The 22239-nt window shown below is 40.1% G+C and overlaps 1 protein-coding gene across 2 annotated transcripts in view; it reads right to left on the bottom strand.

Annotated features, from left to right (window-relative positions):
* The window catches only part of MPP7 (MAGUK p55 scaffold protein 7), a 304195-nt gene that overhangs the window by 158725 nt on the left and 123231 nt on the right, over positions 1–22239 (bottom strand). For both annotated transcript variants that reach the window (XM_075827506.1, XM_075827508.1), the window contains exon 4: positions 9235–9353. In XM_075827506.1, coding sequence (XP_075683621.1) covers positions 9235–9353 — 119 coding nt within the window. The remainder of the gene's footprint in view (positions 1–9234; positions 9354–22239) is intronic.

Raw genomic sequence — 22239 nt, 5'->3', positions numbered from 1 at the left:
CTTCGGTACATCAGCTATGCTGCAAAGCTACCCTGGGAATCACCTTAATGGGATATTCCAATTTAAAAAAAAAAAAGGGATAGCATAATCGCTAGGACCTCTGGGACCCCCACCAATCCTGAAAACCCCTTCACTGCTTTTCCCTGCACAGCGCCCCCACCCCCGACCAAGTGATTGGAGCTGGCTACAGTTCCCCACAAGGACGGGAGACTGGGAGCGCAATGGCCCCTTCATTCTCTATATTGGTGGGGGTCCAGGAATTCGGATCATAAAGCGATGGCATATCCTAGGAATATACCATCACTTTATAAGACTGGAATTACCCTTTAATATCCAACATTATTAAAAGGTTGGTTTCGGACTGATGCTTGCTGCTGGACGGTCTTCTGAATTCCTGCCCCTGTCTCTGCCTCCTCCCCACATGTAGCACACCATGTCACTGTGAGGAGCGGCGGAAAAGAGGGATTTGGGGACCTTTTTTACTTGGGAGCTAGGATGCCCAGCCAGGCTTTATCTGTTGTAATTGTTCAGCAGCAATCCTGCATATAAATAGGCGGTGGGGAGCCCCTTTTTTAATGTATGGCCAGGTACCTGATAACAGCAATGAGCAGCACCACCCTGATGGCGGCCCGGTTTATATTTCACATATTGAATTACTTGCTCCCTTAAAGCGACTGTCCGGTCATAAGCTTAAGAATGATATGTACGTCAGTTCCTATAACTGATGCTTACCTGCTTTATTTTCCAGAGTGCTTGCAGCTTGGCAGTGCCTCCAGGAAGTCTGAGGTGGTCTGAGACACACCTCCTATCTCATTCATTGGTTCAAGAAACTGCTCTTTCCCTACCCACTGCAGCTCTACCTCTTCAGATTGGCTGCAGTGTAAAAGCCTAAATCTTTGCAATGGACTTATAGGGAATGGCATGAAAAAATATTTGTACTGTGAGCCTTATCAGGCCTTTAAATTGTCCCGCCTGTATTTCTCTCAGATAGTAGTAAAATAAGGGGTCGAGTCCTAGCACTTACATAATTTTTTATAACTATGAACTGTAAGTTTCCTGATTGATGCAGAGTCATGAGCCCGCTATATTTATGAGCCCAGTACTACCACTTCCTTCCCCGCTCACCAATGAAGGATATGTGTTCACTGTATTCCTTCTTAGCTACAGTAAAAAAAACTGTAGGCAAGGCCTAGTTTAGGCCTAAGGACCAGGCCGTTTTAATTTTTTTATTTTTTGTTTATTTTGTCATAGTCGCATTCCAGGAGTTATAACTTTTTTTTATTTTTCCATTTTGGTGCACAAATCGTTTATTGAATAGATTTTATTAAAACATTTTTGAGGAGGGGAATGCAAAAATGACAATTCCACGGTTCAATTTTTTTTTACTTTTTCTACTGTTTATCGTGCAGTAAAAAGAAGATATTTTTTTTTCTACAGGTCAGTACGAATGCGGCGATCCCAAATAACTATAGCCTTTTTTTTTACCCTTTAGTACTTTTGCACTATAAAGATATGTTTTATGGAGATAAGAAAAACTAATTTGTGTCGCTGCATTCTGAAAAGCATAAATAATTACCATGAACACCATGAGCTGCGCAAAATAAATAATAGGTATTTATTTCTGTGGTCGTTACTATGTTAGCAGTACCTGATATTTCGTTTTTTTATGGTTTAGTATTTAATAAAATTATTTTTAATGAAAAAAGTTGTTTTTGTTCAACTTTATTAAACTCAAATGTTACAGTTTTTTTTTGTCCTATTGCAAAGCATCATTGCCTCTTGATGTTACGCTGACAGGCAAACTATTGCTTATGGCAGACCCATCAGTGTCGTGGGGTACCGATAGGCTTACCATTCTTGCCACTGATCCCAAAAATTAATTTGGACCAGCTGAAAAAAATGACCATCCTCCCTGTGTTTGTGGGATATATGAAATAAGTCTTTTAAAATCATCTTTTAAATTATACTTTATTTAAGCTTTTTGCTTCTCTTCCTGCAGCTTTATTTTGTGCGGTAGTGTTATCACCATCTACTAACAAAGATTTCACTCTATGTAATCTGCCCAGGAATTCTAAAAAAAATATGTAACCAACCTTATATTAAAGGGAAGGTGTCATGATTTTATTTTTTTTATTATATTGCTTTTAATAAAATATAAACAAAAATTTTATTTATTAGTATTGTCACGTTCTAATTTTTACTGTGTTCAAACTTTTACTTCCCTATGGGGGCTGCCATTTTTTTTTCATCTCTGTATGTGTCAATTAACGTACGGCACATACAACCCCATAGAGAATGCGAACGGGAGCCGTTCCATTCTCTGAAGCGGACGCCGTCTGTGTGGGAACGGCGCATGCGCCGCTCGCACAGAGACCAAAACGAAGCTCGCTCGCAGAGCGAAATCCGGCGCCATTTTCATGTGGACTGGAAGCCGCTGCCGGACAATAAGATGACGACTTCCGGCCACGGCTTCCAGCCATATGTTCAGGCGCAAGGAATAGGAGCCTAGACCAGCGGAGGCAGGTAATTTATGTTCGTGTATGTGATGTGTGTATTATGTTCGTGTGATACTGTCTGCTGAGCCCTGTATCTAATCCTCCTACACTGTGCAGTCGCTAAGAAAATGGCGGCACACAGTGTAGGAGGTTTGAAGAATCAAACCCTTCCTTCTCCCGGCACTAGCCAGAAGAAGGGAGGGGGGATTGTGTGAGGACACTAGAGGAGAGTGTGTCCACCCCAAATTTGCAGCATAAATCAATGATGTTGCTTTACCACATTGACCATGCTGCAATTTTGGGAACTGCTCACTAGTGCCCAGCACATGGAAATGTTCTAAATAAGAATCTAATTTATAATATTTCCTGACTTGTGAAAAAATGTAAACAATTAAAACAATGAGTAATCACTCAAATACCAATTGTTTAACTGAAAAAAAATAAAAATTCCAGCAACACATTCCCTTTAAAGAAGATGCTTTTGTTTTGTTTTCTTGCTTTTTACATTTATGCTTAAACACTATTTTTATGGAATAAGGCCATTACATGTAACTTCTTACTAAAATTTCAGTTGACTTTGTTAAAGGAAATTATTTTAAATTAATGTGGCTACTGAAACAGTGCCATGCGGGACCTCAGAAAAATACATATATATTCCTTATAATTTTTTTTCTGTGAACATTTATTTATTTAAGCTTAACTCCAAGTTCTTAATGCGAACCATACAAAAAAAAAAAAGTCTACAATGTTCCGTGCTAGCAGACAGAAATATCCATCCAAACAAGGGCAAGCAAACATTTGTGTATGTTGAATAAGCATTTACAGTCAGTGGTAAAGTCTTAAGCCCTCGTCTGCTGATACAAAAGGTTTAATTGACATATACAGGGTTGAGGTAGAGGCACAGCTATGCAGGAGTTTAAAGAATGAAGTGGAGTTTAAAAACTGAATTTAAGTTGTAAATCGCAATAAACAAAAAAACAAGACAAAGCACTTTTTGACTGAAGTTAAAGGGGATGTCTCACGAAGATTGAAGCGGTCACTGTGGATCCAGTATTTTCAGTCGAAGAAAAAAATGCTAATGTATATTCATTTTATTTGGGCAATTTTTTATTTATTTTTAACAGAATATACAGATCATCATAAATGATACTATAAATGTATTGTGCAAGTTGTTACAATGGTGACCATACAAAATATCTGTATATTATTTTATGGTAGAAATTATATTTAAAAGGGGTTTTCCCATCAGAGACATTTAGGACATGTCCACAGGATGTGTCATAAATGTCAGGTGGGACCCGCATCTATCTATCTCTAGAACGGGGCCCCCTAAACACCGTTCTACCGCTCTGTGTTCCCGGACGCTTGTGGTTTCGGACCATAAAAAAAAAGCGGTTTCTGTAAGTCCCATAGAACTGAATGGTAGTAACGGAAACAGCGCAGCTCACATGCTACGCGGTATCTGTAACGGCAATTCCCTACTATGGGACTTACGGAAACAGCGTACCTCAGCTATTTTCTTCTTCATGGTTGGAAATCACACGCTTCAGCCGCAACACAGAGTGGTAGAACGGGGTTTAGGGGGCCCCATTCTAGAGATAGGTGCGGGTCCCAGAGGTGGGAAATGCCTCTATTTATTACAAGTCCTGTGGATAGGTCATAAATGTCCCTGTTGGAAAAACCCCTTTAAGAAAGTTTGTTTGTTTATTTTTTTTACATAACTATCTTTTTTAATTAATGTAACTTTAAAAAAAATAAAATAATTAATTCCAGAGGTGGACTTTTCATTTTGCGAGCAGGAAAACCCCATATCATTATAGAAGACAGCGGGTGAGGACGACACAGGGCAGACGTTGCTGCTGAAATTTTCTGCAACTGAAAATCAGTTCCATTCTTTTAAATGGAACTTGCAATAATCCATATGCCTGCTGCAGAAACAATCCCATTAAGAGGAATGCAAAATTCTGCAACAAAATCTGCTGCGTATGACTGCACCCTTATGGCAGGAAACGGGATCTGAATTTTCAGCTTTTCCCACAATATCTGCATAACATCCCCTATTCTATTACCTTCACTAACCAGAACAAAATTCATGTGGATCATACTAGGGTAACCTCGGTACACTATGGTAAATTATTTCCTGTACTTCTAAAACACAGCCAGTTAAGCAACGTTTCTTCTGCTAACTACACAGTGTTATGACCATTGCTGGTATGACTTAATTAGAATGTATCACCTATATTGTTTTTACTAAAGCAGATTACAAAAAAAAGAATGTTTCACTGTTTTTATTTTCTGATTGTAGAATTTTTTATTTTATTTATAATTATGGCAGGCGACCATTTTGCCTGAGCCGCTGCTCAGTAAACAGAATTTAGAGATATGCTTTACAGCAGCATAGGAAACAATAGTCTGGAGCTGACCCATTGACTTCTATGGAAAAGTTTTCTATGCGAAGTCAATGTGCTGGGAGGGGGAGGTGGTGAGTTGTGAACATCACCAATAGTCAATGGTTGATCCTATGTTCTCTTCATATAGGTGTTACCTGTCAGTGTAATCCTGCCTGTGATGATTATGTCATGACTGCTGAGAAGTGATCTCTATTAAACAGGAAGTGTCAGTCTATTGTGTGGCTCAGTGGCCAGAGTGAAACCTGCAAGATTTCCAGATAAATATTTTTTTAATATAGATATTGATATGGAAAATCTAAGTCTTAAAAAGTGTGACATAAAAGCGTAATTTAAAGAGGCTCTGTCACCAGATTATAAAATCCCTATCTCCTATTGAACGTGATCGGCGCTGCAATGTAAATAATAGCAAACGATCATTTTTGCCCAAGTTATGAGCAATTTTAGATTTATGCAAATGAGCTTTTCAATGGACAACTGGGCGTGTTTTCTCGTTTTACCAACTGGGCTGTATTGTGTTTTTACCAACTGGGCGTGTTTACTCGCTTTAACAACTGGGCGTTGTCAATAGACGTGTATGACGCTGATTTGTCACTGAACTTCTCATCGTTCCCACCCAGCTTCTTTCACTGCAGACACACAGCGTGACGTCACCCACAGGTCCTTCAACCTTGGCGTCGGACGAGAGAAGATACATCGGCCCCAGGCGACCGAGAGGGTAACATGCTCGTCTCTAGGGAGTTTACTATGCTTACCTGCACACGGTGATGCTCAACTGTAACCTCTCGGACGCCTGGAGCCGATGTGTCTTCTCTCGTCCAACGCCAAGGTTGAAGGACCTGTGGGTGACCTCATCGTTCCCACCCAGCTTCTTTCACTGCAGACACACAGCATGACGTCACCCACAGATCCTTCAACCTTTACGTCGGACGAGAGAAGACACATCGGCTCCAGGCGTCCGAGAGGGTACAGTTGAATCTGCAGCATCACCGTGTGCAGGTAAGCATAGTAAACTCCCTAGAGACGAGCATAGTACCATCTCGGCGGCTGGAGCCAATGTATCTTCTCTCGTCCGACGCCAAGGTTGAAGGACCTGTGGGTGACGTCACGCTGTGTGTCTGCAGTGAAAGAAGCTGGATGGGAACGATGAGAAGTGCATGGCGCTGATTTGTCAGCGTCATACACTTCTATTCACAACGCCCAGTTGGTATAACAAGAAAAACACGCCCAGTTGTGCATTGAAAAGCTAATTTGCTTAAATCTTAAATTGCTCATAACTTGGGCAAAAATGATCGTTTTTCAAAATAAATAAAAAATCGTGCTGTTATCTACATTGCAGCGCCTATCACATTCAATAGGAGATAGGGATTTTATAATCTGGTGACAGAGCCTCTTTAAATAATAGGTCATTTTCTAAACATTCCCTACTTTAGGTTACCTTTGGTAACATATATATATTTTTTTATTTATATACCACTAGAAAAAGTACCCGGCACTGGTATAATGTGTTGGTCTGTCTGATTGTGTTTTCATTGGATTTGTTCCAAGGGTGCCTCGGAGTCTAATCAATGCCCTCATATTTTCTTGGTGTATGGGGAAATTGCTAGTAGCCCTATATATCCTGGCAGTTATACACTGTTTATTTCAATTTTAACTTCCTAAATACCTAACAGCTAAACTGGTAGGAAATGGAGTCAGAAGACTGAGCCGGTTGATTAACAACGTTGGCAGTTTTATTACCAGTTGGCCATAGACTATGGTTGGATCATAATTGAAAACAGCATCATGCACGAAAGCCCACTCATTAGCACGCTGAACATGATGTGCTCTATCAGCTTGCTGACTGGCCTGGGTTTGGGCAGGAGTCTCTGCGCTTCTGAGAGGCACCTGGCAGATCTGTTGCTGAGAGAGCCAGAGTTTGCTGAGGAGTTTCAGCAGCTTGAGCAGCAGTATGACGCATTTGATCAGCTTGCAGTTGGGCAAGAGGAGCCTCTGCAGCTAGTAATGCAGCTTTCCTCCTGGCCATCAGTAATCTGATTGGTTGCTATGGGTAACCGCTTCTCTGTACCTTCCTATGTAGGATTATTATGTAAAGTGCGCTTCATGCTACTGCCAGATAAAAACATCTTTACTATAAGGGTATGTTGACACGGCAGCGTCCGTAACGGCTGAAATTACGGGGCTGTTTTCAGGAGAAAACAGCTCCGTAATTTCAGCCGTAATGGCATGTTGAGGCGCTTTTTGCTGCGTCCATTACGGACGTTAGATGGAGCTGGTTTTCCATGGAGTCCATGGAAAACGGCTCCATTTACGTCTGAAGAAGTGACAGGCACTTCTTTGATGCGGGCGTCTTTTTTACGCCCCGCCTTTTGACAGCGGGGCGTAAAAAAAAATGACCGTGTGCACAGAACATCGTAAGACTCATTCTAATGAATGGGCAGATGTTTGCCAACGCTATCGAGTCGCATTTTCGGATGTAAATCGAGGCGTAAAACGCCCGAATTACGTGAACATACCCTAAAAGCGAATGTCTGTATTCTCTTTTATAGTATCGTGATCATGTAATAATGGCTGATAACAGAGAACAGCAACAAGGTTGGGACCTTTACGAAAACCTTCCTGAACACGAGATGCACCTATGTGCCAAATTTGGGGTCAAATAGTTCAGGTGTTTGGATGCCTATAGAGGACGACAAACAGACATTCGCTATAATGACTGATAAAAGAGAACTATGCCAAGGTTGGGACATTTACGAAAAGACTTCCCGCACACCCGATGTACCTATGTGCCAAATTTGGGGTCAAACAGTTCAGGCGTTTGGATGCCTATAGAGGACAGACAAACAGACATTGACTTTTATAATATAGAATAGCAGAGTTCCCCGGCTTCACACTGGTCTATTTGTTTGTAGTTTGTGTATGTGGTTAAAAACTTCATTTCCTACTGATATGAAGCCGACATATCCAATAAAGTCCAAGTGCAGGTTCCTTTTTGGAGGCATGACTGGTCTGAAAGGGGTTCAATTTATGAGAATGCTGAAATCCACGGGCTTGGTTCTGTTGAGAGATTTCAGAAGCTCGGGGAGCAGCCATGCGCTTTGCCACAGGAGTGTTTAGTCTAAGTGCAGGTTCCTTTTTGGAGGCATGACTGGCATGAAAGGGTTTCAATTTATGAGAATGCTCTAATCCAGTATAGGTGCAGCTTGTTTCCGGCGAGTAACACGTCAAGTAAATAAAAATGGCTTGGTTGTTATGGAAACCTGGTCTAAAACTGTGTGTATGTGAGTCAGGCTAAGAATGAAGGACCTGCAAGCTTCTATTGGCTAATACAGGTCATCTGATGTGATATGGAGAAAGGTCCTTGATGTGGAAGTGGTGTCATATTTGCTTTTGTGAATATATATATATATATATATATATATATATATATATATATATATATATATATATATATATATATATTCGAATTATGTGCTGAACTGGCTGGACAATGAAACATATAACTTGAACCTCAAGGAGGTAAAACTCATCATCATGATGAATATCTGGCTTTCTACAGGTAGGAAATTTGTGGATTTAACATCTTCGTGGATGAGCTCACAAATAAAGCACACCTAGTCTCCTAGAGCCATTACTGTCATTAAACAGTGTGTTTGGTTTTCAGAGGACTGCCTTTCCCTACACTCGTGATTAATTCATGCAGACCCTTTCTATTGCTTAAGAGCCACAGGACCAAGAGAACAGCAACTGTGTAATGCTTAAATTCACCTGTAGGAGCACTGCAGGGAAAGGATTCACTAACTGCCGCATTCCCCACAGACTAAAGATGGTCGCTGACAATCACAGCAGCAGTACACCCTGTGAACAGCTCATCATATGGGAATCCCCTAAGAAAACAAAGCAGACAACCCCTTTAGGGGAAAGAGTCTAGCATTTGTTTTATTCAATTTTGCTCCGTATGGTACTTTCTTTTTTTACTGTAGCTTATTTTATTGTCTTTGGTAGCTAATGTAACATAACCCTGAGGCAATCATATGGTAAAATATAAATTTTACAATGCAACCTCAAACTAAAAAGGACTTCCATCAAGAATTATTTCAGGAAGAGGCTTTCCTGCCGCCTGGGATAAAAGTGCCAATAGTCAACACTATGAAAACTTTCTTCTCCATAACATAAAAACTACAGTTTCCTGTTATGCCAGCCCAGACTGCGCTCATAATAGTCATATCTACTTTACACCATCCGTGAATTTTAAAAGTTCTGAGGCCATTCAGACATAATCCCTAATAATGTTGTCTTTGAGTCATGAATGGCATTTCAATATGGCTTACCTTTACCAGTGAATGGAGACTTTTTTCACCAAACATATCCCAAAGGAAGGTCAGGTCTTCCTGGCTGTCCACATGCGGTTGCAGCTGGGCAGGCAGTGTAGCCAAGAGCTCATAGAGACCTATAAAATGAAAATAAAACAGAAAATGTAATCTCATTAATTTTAGTTCACAGTTCAATGTGATGGCTCGCCTGGAGCATGTCAATAAGAGCCTGGAGTTTCCATTCGAGTATCAGCCAAGTAATCAGAAGGACCTTCAAAGATCAATATATACGTGGAGGACTAATTATACAATAATATGGATAGAACGGCCATTAATCCATCAGCCTATGTCACATGCAGCTCATACAAAATACGGATATTTATTTGATATAAAGATAAATAACCAACACATACTCTGTGACTTAATTGTTTTTCCATCCTAACTGATGTTGGTCAGTGAATGAAATGACTCATCCGTTCAGCTTCCAAAAAGTAAATGGGGTGGTCCACGGAATCTCGACTCCAGTTGCTTTGAAATGTAGCCTTTTTTTATTTTATTAATTTACTGCTCAATTAACAGTTGTATTTCCATATGTCTCATAAAACTTAATGTTGATGTACCACATTTCATACCTTATGCCTTCATAGTTTCCGCACTGCACTAAACGTTTCGAGCAATGAATTTTTATATATATATATATATATATATATATATATATATATATATATATATATTCTGCACATTTAGACATCCTATATAGAAAGGCTGGAACTACATGTCTATTTAGGTCAAAATATCAGACTTTAGTATAATTTGAGTCACAAGGCAAGTTACCCAAATCGAGTGATGCCTCTGGTGTCCTAATTTTCTGCCCTATAGGTGGAACTCCTATAGAAATGAATTCGATCGCCCCCTTTCACTTATTTTTCAAATTACTTCTACAGAACGTGACTATTTTAGTAAATACTTGCATTTTTCATAGAATTTCGGAGCAACCTTCCTTAGAACTCTATATTGTGCTGTTACCGTTACTCTTCCTGAAAAGGTATAAATAGACAACTGGATATTACATTTCCTTTATAAATGGGGAATTTCTCTATGCATTCTCACACTGTCCAATCACTCTAAGAGTGTGTGTAGGGACACTCCCGAATGACAAGGAAACTGGTAACACCCATATGCCAATTTTTCCAAACATTTTGTAGGAGGAATAACAGAGAAACGGCACAATTCAGAGTTCTAGGTAAAGATGCTCCAGAATTGTTATTTTATGGGAATTGCAAGTATTTACTCAGACAGACATGTCAGGAGAGCGGCCAGATGAACTTTAACTTCAATTTTTAGGAAACCAGACATTTAGTCACACGTGTTCACAACGTATTCTGCGTGTTCAGTCACCCTTATGTAGGATGTTTCAGTCGCATAACACTATACAGGCATTCCGTATTCAAAAGTGCTTATTATCAAGAAGTGAACCACTAAATAAACAAAACAATGTACAGTCTATAAATACAAAAAGTTTATTGTAACTTTTTTCTTCTTTTACTTCTGCATTTTTTGCCCTTCTTAATGAGGGTTAAGCCCGACCTGCAGCAAGTACTAGTTATTAGAGGCATAGTTGAGTAAGCTTGCGAGACAAACAGTAGCTCAGTGTTCTACAGTAGCACACGGCGTAAGCTGCTATCCATCATACACACAAACTATCAGACTGCAGTCCAAGAATGTAGCCGCACTGACTGCGTGAGCCCTCTACGGGGAGCTAACCTGGCATGAGCCGATATCAATTCATAGCTCATGTTTAATTTTCCAAGGGGATTACTGGGGTAAAAAGGACAAAATGCCTTTTTTTCCCCCTTCTGTCTGCTGTCTGCAAAAATACGAATGTTCTCTAGGGACTCCTACTACACGGGTCTGTTGTTATTTTTAGTCTGAATAACTGTTGCTGTTCATCAAAAGGACAGATTTACAAGATTTTTAACCAAAAAAGGCCCAGTAACATGATAAGCTGTAAGATGGGTTTCCAACTTCTGAAGGCTAATCTAAATATTGTATTAATGAGACGTAATGACCGATCCTGCACGACCCTCTGTGCACCATTCGAAATGTAATTCTACTCTTTAAAAAGGCACTGTTCCTATTTGTTTTTCCATCGGTTGGCACGGGGCATGAATGTCCTCTCGCTAATATATAAACACGCGCTCTCCGATTACACTTGTTTGCGGAGGTCAAAATAAGATCTGTATCTCTAGCGGTTTCTCAAAAAATGTTGTTCATGAGCTTAGAATATGATACACATAGTCTCTTGAAAGTATAGAAAAGTCTTTTCAACTCAAATAAATTAATATACTTTTTCATGTGGAAATAAATGTTCGTAGTGATTTGCCAAGTTGCGCTGTGGTCTATGTGGCGATGCGGGCGCCCAAAAAACACATCCAGAAAACAGTGTTCACAGAACCAGCAATTAACAGGGAGAACATCTATAATGTGAGGGTCTGACAGCATAAAAAGTGTTCAGCCAATATGGGATTGCTAGTGAGAGACATTTTGTGGTATGAACCAGTTTAAGAGTACGCAGCATAATGGCTCGCTAAGAGTTAATGACGCCATGTATCCTGATGGAACTAGAAGGATGACCCCTGTGAACCGTGATTATGAGCTGCACCCCTGCTCTATTGCTGGAACCACTTTTGTTTGTAAGGCTGTTTATTACGGAAGCCATGACAGATACGTCATCCGATTGTTCTAAAATAGTCACTAACAGACCATTGACGTTAATGGGGTCCATCGAGGTTCCGTAAATTGACAGCAAGAATAGACATACATGACGGAAATCCTGACAGAACCCACCAATGCATGTATGAACAAAATATGCCAGATTACAGAGCTATACAAAATAAAAAGCAATGGACGTATCCCAATGTTAACAGAAATACAAACAGGGGTGCAAATTTATCAAAAGTCGCAATTTGAGCAAAAACATGCACGTTTTAATGCTTTTACTCCCATCTCACCAGGTGTTTTTACATAAAAGTGGACAGAGTTTTGCCAAAGTGAGTGGGGCCATCCGCAAATTTACCAGAAACTGCCAAAAATGATAGAACAATCTCCCTTTCTGGCACACAGACAGCCAAAGATGCGGCTAATTTATTAAGAGGCGTGTACCTCTTAATATAAAGGGTGCTGGAGGAAAATGCGCCTAATAACTAAGACTGGAATATGTACCGCCAGTCTTAATATATTCTCCCCCTCCCTAATTTTTTTCACTGAGGTAGTAAATTTTGTAACAAAGGGGTTTGCCCTTCTGGGACATAAATGTCAGATAGGTGCCGGTACCAGAGGTGGAACCTGCATCTATCTCTAGAACGTTCTACATTTCTCGGTTCCAGCTGCCTCCCAGGCCACTTCGTAATTCTGACCATGTAGTCAGGAAAATAGCATAGCTCGCTGAGCTACGTGGTTTCCGTAAATCCCAAAGAAGTGAATGGCAGTTATGGAAGCAGCATAGCACGCCAGCTATGTGGCTTCCGTAACAGTCATTCACTTCTATTGGAGTTACAAAAACAGCATAGCTCAGGGAGCTACGCTGTTTTCGGAATTTCCAACCATGTAATCAGGAAGTGGCCGGGAGGCAGCGGGAGTGGAGAAAGGTAGAACAGGGTTTAGGGGGCCCATTCTGGAGATAGGTGCGGGTCCCAGAGATGGGACCCGCATCTATCTCTCATTTATGGCATATCCTGTGGATATGCCATAAATGTCCCAGATGGGCAAAATCCCTTTAAGAAAATAATTACAGAAGTCAAAGCAGTAGTAACAGAGAACGTAACTCCGTCTTCTTATAAACAGTCCAGGAGAAGGAAGATTATATCATGTGCATCCTGCAGAACACAGAAATGGAATTACAGATGGACATAAAACACCGGTAATTGCAGATGGGGATTGTCGCCTTGTTTTCCTGTTTACAGGTATCATGTAAAGGCGCATCTGTTGGGGAGAAGATAAATATTTATTTTGTCCAAATTGCCCCATGTTTAGAAAACCCATAGTGTATGAGGTTCCTGGTTGGCTTGACATGATCTGTGCTTTACCGGCATCTGTTTAGAATCAATTGTAATGTGAATTCCAAATTTTCTCATTGCAAATGACTTGGATTATTGTCTACTACTATCCGGATAGTCAGCCATGCTGGGTAATCATACCTGACCTGTCAATCATCTCTAATGTGATCAGGAACATCTGGAACATGGGGAAATTTGTTATTTCTAAGTTGAAGAGTTATGCAGGAGGCAAATTATAATGGTTGTCTGAGTATGTCTATTTACCTAGATGCTACAGAATAGAGCCGAGTGATTGATCCATGAAAGTGCGGCATGCACAATTACACAGAAATGCAGACCATATTTCGAGTTGAAAGCTTCAGACGAAGGAGCGTGGGTCACAGAAGACACAGCAGTTGCAGAAGAACCAAATTGTAACTCACATTACTAAAGAGGGCAACTACAAATAGCTTATTACAAGACGGACAGCAAATTATGTTATTATACTTGATTTGGAGGACATGGCATTACGACGCGATTACAAATAAAAGGACGGAGGACATTTACAGGAGAAAGAGGACTATTATTTTCATTTTTTCAATTTTGTTTCTATAAAAACATTGAGCATAACAAGTTAGATAACATTAACCCATTAATGACATGGCCATTTTTTGTTTTTTAATTTCTCACTCCCCGCATTCCAAAAGCCATAACTTTTTTTATTTTTCTTTTCATCAACAAAGCCATATGAGGGCTTGTTTTTTTGGGGGACAAGTTGTAGTTTTTCATGGCACCATTTATAGTACCATATAAAGAACTGGGAAAATGTAAAAAAAATTATATATGTTGCGTGAAAAAGGCAAAAAATCCAGCGTTATTTTGAGGGATTTTGTTTTTACGGCGTTCATTGTGCGGTAAAAACTACATGTTCACTTTATTCTATAGGTTAATTCGATTACGGCGATACCAAATTGATATGGTAATTTGTATGTTTTACCACTTTTATAAATTAAAAAAACATTTTTTTTTTTTAATTGTGTGTCGCCATATTGTGAGAACTCGAACTTTTTTGGGTTTTTCTATCGATAGAGCTAGTGAGGGCTAATGTTTTGCGGGCGGATCTGTAGGTTTTATTTGTACCATTTTGGGGTACATGTGACTTTTTGATCACCTTTTTTTTATTTTTTTGGGAGCTAAGGTGACCAGAAAACAGCAATTTGGCGGGTTTGAATTTATTCTTTTTTTACAGTGTTCACAGAGAAGGTTAAATAACGTTACATATAAAAAAAATATATCGTTTGAACTTTTATGGACGCGATGATACCCATTATGTTAACTTTAAATTTCTTTAGGGAAAAAAGTTTTTTGTTTTTTTTTACATTTAATATTTTAAAGTTGATAACAATGGAGAACGGTAAAAAGAACTGCGAATTCGGAGGATCACATATCTGGCCAAAGTGGACGTTACAGCTAAACGCTTAGATGACAATAAAAATAGAAAATGCTTAAAAAAAATAAATAAATCAGCAGTTCTTCCCTTCATTTTCTCACCCCCTCTAATACTATTTCATCTCAAATAAAATTGAGAAATATATAAAACAATTCTATATGTGCCCCAATAGATCAGCAACCCTTCCTCTCACAGTTCTGTCTGCAATAAGATTCAAAAAACGTTAAGGATATGACCTATTGATTATTTAAATGCATAAAATTAGAAATTTAGCATTTTTGTAATAGATCCTAATTAAAATTGACCTACAGTTTAGTTTCTACAGCTTTTATGCAAACAATGCGTCACTATGGTAACAGACAACAAACAAGCCCTGTGTAGTCTGATCCTGCAGTAAAACTGCCTTTTGTCTGTCCTTTCCTTCTTGCTAACCTCCTGAATGTATGTTAGAATAAAATATGGGACAAATGGAAAAAAGCATGACTGCAGGATAGTCTATACAGTGTCTGTTACAATGGAAATTAGGTCTCAGTAGGAGCTATAGACACAAAAGGGTAAAAAAAATACTTTTTAAATCAAACCTATTGTAAAGTTACGTAATTTCTTCATTTTAGCGGCATTGGGAAAAAGGTTTAAAAAATTGGTTGAATAAATGGACATTGCCGTTAAGCCCTGTCCAATTATCTAAGCCCTTTAGCCAGACTGAAATGGAAAAGATTAGGGGAAAATTAACAACTTTGTTCTTTTCTAAATTTCTACAACAATGTTATTTTAAGGAACATGAAGAAAATATTGCAGGGTAACATACTAACATTATGAACAAGTTTATCTCCGGTTTACTTTTATCTTTCATATCTGGGTATGGTGTTCCTTTAAAGTATGACCATCAGCAGATGAACTTGGTGGGGAAGTGCACACATTTGTATGGTGTTTTATATGCCAGGGCGAAAGAAAAATAGTAATACAGGTGCTCCCATTAATGACTTTTTGAAATAAAACAAATTTTTAATTGAAGGAAGAAATAAAAATTACTCACAGTCTTCCAACACAAAATACATTAAATTTCCCTAAAATGTTACCTTACATTCCAACGTTTTATGCCATTGGAAAGCATTCCGGATTTTTTTTCACTTTCCTTGTCTTTACGATGTATATATTTTGGCCCATACAATACTAGTCTGGCAGCCTGAAAATATGCAGCTTCTCCCTCCCCCAAAACGTTAACAAAAAAGAAAAAAAATGGGACCTAAAACACATTTAACAGGTAAAAATAAAATCAGCAATTTGAAGAATGAATAATAGACGGAAAGGGTTTGCCTTACAAATAATGTCACTGTACACAGCAAGATGCCCAGAAGACGGGCGGCTACACAAAGCTTGGCAATTCTAAGAAAATGAGTACATTGGCTTGCAGCAGCCAGACCAATATGTACTGTCATCGCTATTGATACACAGTAACTAAAGCAACAGGCCACTAATTTAATAAAAATGATGTGTGCGCTGGGAAATTATTTGGAATTCTCAGGTGTTTTAAGCCATATGTGCAAATCTATTATAAAAGGTACATCATAATTCAGCCGCTTTCTGGTCTGCCATGATGTAACGCCGCGGACCACATTCACCACGTTCAGGTAATAAGAAATGGAATCTAGATTGGAGTCTAGGCCCCAGCAAGTAAAACATTTCAGCTCAGAAGTCCCTCAATTTTCCAGGGATTAGTTTTATAGTACTGCGCGGAGTTAATTAATTTAAATGTAATACCAAGCCGTGTCTGCTGGGAATGTGTTAAAGAGATCAACCCCTGAAATAATGTAAATTTCATAAATGTAATTTTCAGATCAGTTAACATAGAAGTCTGGCAGCTACAGAAAATCAGCAGATTTTTTATTGTTTTTTTATACTATTCTTTCTATAATTATTAGGGTTCTCTGGCATAGTACAAATTGGGGTTATAGGGTTGTTTTTTCTCGAGGTCAAGAGTCCTCTGGGCATTGCTGGCTTTCTAAATAGTCACTCATTCTCTCTCTCCCGCCCTTAGATGCTCGATTAAAGTGCTAGCGACGTGCTACATCACTCCTAGCCCTCTCCAATTCCTGCGCCGCTTTCACGCTCATCGACCATGGATGGGCATATTTTGGGAGCAGGATGAGCGACTATTCAAAAAGTCATCAATGCCCAGATGACTATTTTGAACTCGTGCAAATGGCGCGCGGTGATTTCAAAGTTATTTTAATCGCTTTTTGCATGAGCGGACAAAACAGAGATGGCCATCATTAGGAAAGATATTAGCAAACTACATAAGAGGTTGGTGGCGGTTCCCTGTAAAGAAACAATGGTTCTAAAAGAAATGTAGGGAGGTCATCCGGCTGACAGAAGTGAGAGGCGGGCTACTGCTTGGAGAATTTAAATAGATTTTGAATAAAAATTCAATGCACCCAGCCATATACTGGTTGAGATCCAGTTCAGTCCAACCAAAGAGATCTGTAATGAAGCGTCCTCCGGCAGTGTCCGATGCCTCATTTGCAAGACATGAATCATGGTGAAAAGTGCTTTCAATTTTTTAAAAGGGCCAAATCTCGACAGATGACATGTTTCCTAGCATAGTTGTGAAACCGATCACAGTGTTGAGTGCAAAATTATTTTTCAGCCATAGCTTTACAAAGGATTGACCAGGATGTTCTAGCACACAAGGTCGGAACTGAAGAGATGTATAGACGTACTGAAGGAAACACGGACAGTGCCCTAACATAAGTCACTGCCTGTGTAATAAAGGAAAACAAAATCATCATGAATCACCCCCGGTATGGATTACACAAGAGCGGATAAACTGATTGTGAACCCAACAATGCTAGGAGCTGTAGGAAAGAATGCAGGCCGAATGTTTTACATGTTCCTCAAAGGACACACCGTAAAAAGATCTTTGGCATGTACATGGAAACACACACAAAGATATTGACATATAATGGAGTGGACTGTCAGAGCGCTCTGTTCTGGATGTAAGAATGGTCAGCGGACGTAATGGGACATTTCACAACAAAACAATTTTTAGTCTTCACATAGAAGTAAAGCTTCAGCTTGGAGCCACTATTAATATCCTGTAAGGAACGTGCTTTATGAGCAATTTCTTAATATAATACCAGAATTACTCCTTTTTCAAGTGTGAGCGGCACTGATCAGGGCTGACCTTAGGTTGGATGGTGCCCTGTGCAGTACCTTCTATTGAGGCTCCCCGCTTTATGGTTTACCATATAGTACCTATATAATACAATCATACATTGTTCAAAGATCATTGCCGTAAGGCATCAAAATAACAATGCCATACAGCAGCTTAAACAACACTGTCCAAACAATAAGCCAGGGAATGCAGATGCATTTAGAGAGCTTCGGGTACAAAGTGTGGGATTTGGGGGGGGGGGGGCAAGCTCTAAGTGCTCAGGCCCAGTGGTGTCTCCTTCAGTAGTGACATGGGAGGAGCCCTTTGTAACCGCACAGGTCACCGGCCTTGGTCCTGATAATACGTGTGCAGAGCAGTGAGAAATTTAAACTTCCGACCACCGCACCAGTGTTTTAGAGGTGCTGTTTAGGGCAGCCTGTATTGTGTGAATGGAGTGCTCTGAGATGCGGTTGCGGTTTTATGCATCTCAGTCAACTAAAGCATATCTACAGTTATTGTTAGGCGTCGTTCACATCTGCGTTGGGCTTCCATTCATGGGTTCCGTCAGACCTTTGCGTCAGGGGAACACATGAACGGAAACCAAACGGAAACCATAGCTTTCCATATGCATTACCAATTATTTCAGTGGTAATGCTTCCGTTGCAAATGGTTTCCATTTGTCTCTATTTTTTGGGCGGATTCAATAGCGCAGTCGACTCCGCTATTGATTCTGCCAAAAAAACTGAATCTTTATGGAACGGAGACAAACGGAAACCATTTGCAACGGAAGAATTACCACTGAAATCAAGGGTAATGCAAACGGAAAGCTATTGTTTACATTTGGTTTCCGTTCATGCGTTCCTCTGACGGAAAGGTCTAACGGAACCCATGAACTGAAGCCTGACACAGATGTGAAAGAAGCTTTATTAGGACTGTATTAAAATACTGTGCTTTTTGGTTTAAAAAAATATATAATGGAGAGAGTATGACCAATTTATTTCTTTGAGGAATCTGTGACCGGATTATTGCTCTATAGCTATTAAAATGGCTACATTAACGATTTCCGGCCCTTTTTGTCCTCAAACAGGAAGAAAAACAGAGCACACTGTGATAGATCAAGAGTAGTTCTCATCACAGCTAAATTATTATTTTTGACCATAGACTTGTGTTATGATGGCATGTTACGGTGTAGGGACAGAAGTCAGTCGTACAGCACAGCTGTGGTTTGTACTATCTACTGAGACAAAACAGCTAAGGCTATATACAGACATGAAGGTTTTTTGTATTTTTTCACCTTTTGCATTTCAATACGAAGATTTTTTTTCAGCTTCACGTGGCTGTAGTTTTAACTTCATTCACATGCATTGTGCCTTTGTGAATTTTTCATGCGCATGTCTGAAACATGACCTAACTACGTTGACTGCGAGGCAAAGGTGGCAATTTTTTTGGGTGAGAGAGACCGACATATGGTTTGTCCACCTTCACCTTTTCTTCTACTAATGTATGTATAAAAAAATAACTAAAGGACTAGCTAAAGCACCACCAAGGTAAAGGATCATTTCAAATATTGTCGTGACATAGTAAACAGTAAAGGGGCCGATTTAAAAAGAAAAATGTGCTGGTGTGAATTTTGCCAAAATATAATCTGTAAACAGGAAGATGTGCTGCCGACATGATGGTAATGTATGGGGACAAATGTTTGTAGTAACGATTGTGAAAGCAGCAAACGAGTGCTGATCAACGAGCTGTCTCGTTAATTGGCGCTAGTTTTCACGGCCCATAGATAGGCAGGACACCTACAGTTGGTAAAGCCCCAGACCAGAATCAGACACAATCTGACAAGATGAGATGGAATTTTTACATGCATCACAAGGTGAAAAATGTATTGTGCAATCTTTGCGAGCGTCCAGGGTATTTAGATAGAAGGCAAGGGTAGTAAACAAACTTCTTCCCGGGGTGAAGAAACTACTACTAATATTATTGAAGTGAAAATAGTTTATGGGTCCTGTAAGTAAGAAGAAAGCAAAAAACGCACTGCTCCACATCCAAAATAATGGAATGAAACAGAGGAAAGTCAATTGAGGTCACCTCTTGGCGTTGTGCTAGCACAGGCACAACGCTGTTGTAGACTTATAATGAAATAGGTATCATTAGACCGCTGCAGCCAGGTCCCATCCGGTAACTGGAGGTGGTTTCCGCTGTAAAGTATTTGCAGGAAGAAAAAATTGCTGGACCATAAACGGCGATGCTGGTAATAAAGGTAGAAGCAGTTCCAGTGTTTTGAAATACAAAAATAAATAATTTATTGCAAAAGACTATGCGTTTCAACGCTGAACCAGCGTCTTCATCAGGCCAAGTGTGCAGTACCATAAAACAGTCATTTTATATAGTCAGTGAGGTCACATGCATGAGAGGTTTGGAAAAAACTGCAGTCATAGGTCAAAGTTCAACTCTGACACCACAAGGGATCATGGTGATGCAACTGCAGTTAAGAAAAAGAACTTCACTCAATGCAAAATAGACCACAACTTACATTTAAAATGTTAATACTTCAAACAAATAAAAGTGCAAATACACAGCCAAGAAGGTACATAGAGTATACAAAATAAAATAAAACATATGCCTAAGATTGGGCACAAGGGCGTTGGTGGACCAGTGGCCGAACTCTCGCCTACCACGCGGCGAGCCCAGGACCGTCCAATGTCACACAGCAAAATTTAACAATGGTCGACATAATGAAGAAGTTGCTAAAAAGCGATGCTGCATAATTAACCCCTTCCCGACATTTGTCGTAAGTATACGACATGGAAAGCCAGTGCTTCCCGCAAAATGTTGTATACTTAAGACGAATGCATGGCACCGGCTCAGAAGCGGAGTCGGTGCCATCATCCCCGGATGTCAGCTGTATCTGACAGCTGACATCCTGCTGTAATGGCAGGGACCAAAGCTAGCTTCGATCCCGCCATTAACCCCTTAAATGCAGCCGTCAAAAGCGATCTAAGGTGCATTTAAAGAGGCTCTGTCACCAGATTTTCAAACCCCTATCTCCTATTGCAGCAGATCGGCTCTGCGATGTAGTTTACAGTAACGTTTTTGTTTTTTTTCAAAAACGAGCATTTTTGGCCGAGTTATAAGCATTTTTATATTTATGCAAATGAGCCTCTTAAGTACAACTGGGCGTGTTTAAAGTTATGTCCAAGTGGGCGTGTATTGTGTGTGTACATCTGGGAAGTGCACAGACACACAGCGTGTTCTCGAGAGATCACGCTGTGATGTCACTTCCTCGTGTCGGACGAGCGAGGACACATCGGCACCAGGCGACAGAGGCTACAGTTGATTCTGCAGCAGCATCGGCGTTTGCAGCTAAGTCGATGTAGCCTCTGTCGCCTGGTGCCGATGTGTCCTCGCTCGTCCGACACTATGCAGGACCTGGGGCAGGAAGTGACGTCACAGCATGATCTCTCGAGAACACGCTGTGTGTCTGTGCACTGCCAGAAGCTGGGTGTTAACGAAGAGAAGTGGATGATGCTGATTCATCAGCATCATACACTTCTATTCACAACACCCAGCTAGTAAAACAAGTAAAAACGCCCAGCTGTACACACACAATACACGCCCACTTGGACATAACTTTAAACACGCCCAGTTGTACTTAAGAAAGGCTCATTTGCATAAATATAAAAATGCTCATAACTTGGCCAAAAATGCTCGTTTTTGAAAAAAAAAAAAACGTTACTGTTATATACATTGCCGTGCCGATCTGCTGCAATACAAGATAGGGGTTTGAAAATCTGGTGACAGAGCCTCTTTAAGGTGTTTGCAGCTCATCGACACCCCAGCAATGAAATCGCCGGGGTGATGGTGGCTGCAACGGCAAACAGAGGCCTAATACTGGGCTCCCGGTATGCCTAGCACGGAAAACTTCCAGCCCCCCACCCTGAAAGGCTTCCCATGGCACCGGCTCAGAAGATGAGCCGGCGTTATCAGCGGTGGATATCAGCTGTATGTTACAGCTGACATCCCCCTGTAACGGAAGGAACTGGAGTTCGCTCCGATCCCTGCCATTAACCATCTTTGTGGTTGCTAGCAGATCGCCAGCTGTGCCCTGCAATCGCACGACTGCTATTATGAGACCTAACAATGGCCTCCTGTCTGCCATCACGGAAGCCGATTAGGTGAATAATCTGACCGTTGGTCCTTCAAGTCCCCGAGTGGGACTAAAGTAAAGTGAAAAAAAAGTTGTCAAAAAATAATAAAAGTTTTAAGTAATAAAATAAAACACAAACGCCCTTTTTCCCTTATCAAGTCCTTTATTATTGAAAAAAAATAAATAAACCATATTTGATATCGCCGCGACCGTAACGGCCTAAACTATAAAATTATGA

The sequence above is a fragment of the Rhinoderma darwinii genome, chromosome 5, assembly GCF_050947455.1.
Source record: "Rhinoderma darwinii isolate aRhiDar2 chromosome 5, aRhiDar2.hap1, whole genome shotgun sequence".
Classification (NCBI taxonomy): Eukaryota; Metazoa; Chordata; class Amphibia; order Anura; family Rhinodermatidae; genus Rhinoderma; species Rhinoderma darwinii.
Note: the sequence above shows the minus strand (reverse complement) of the source record. Positions and strands in the feature narration are given on the sequence as shown.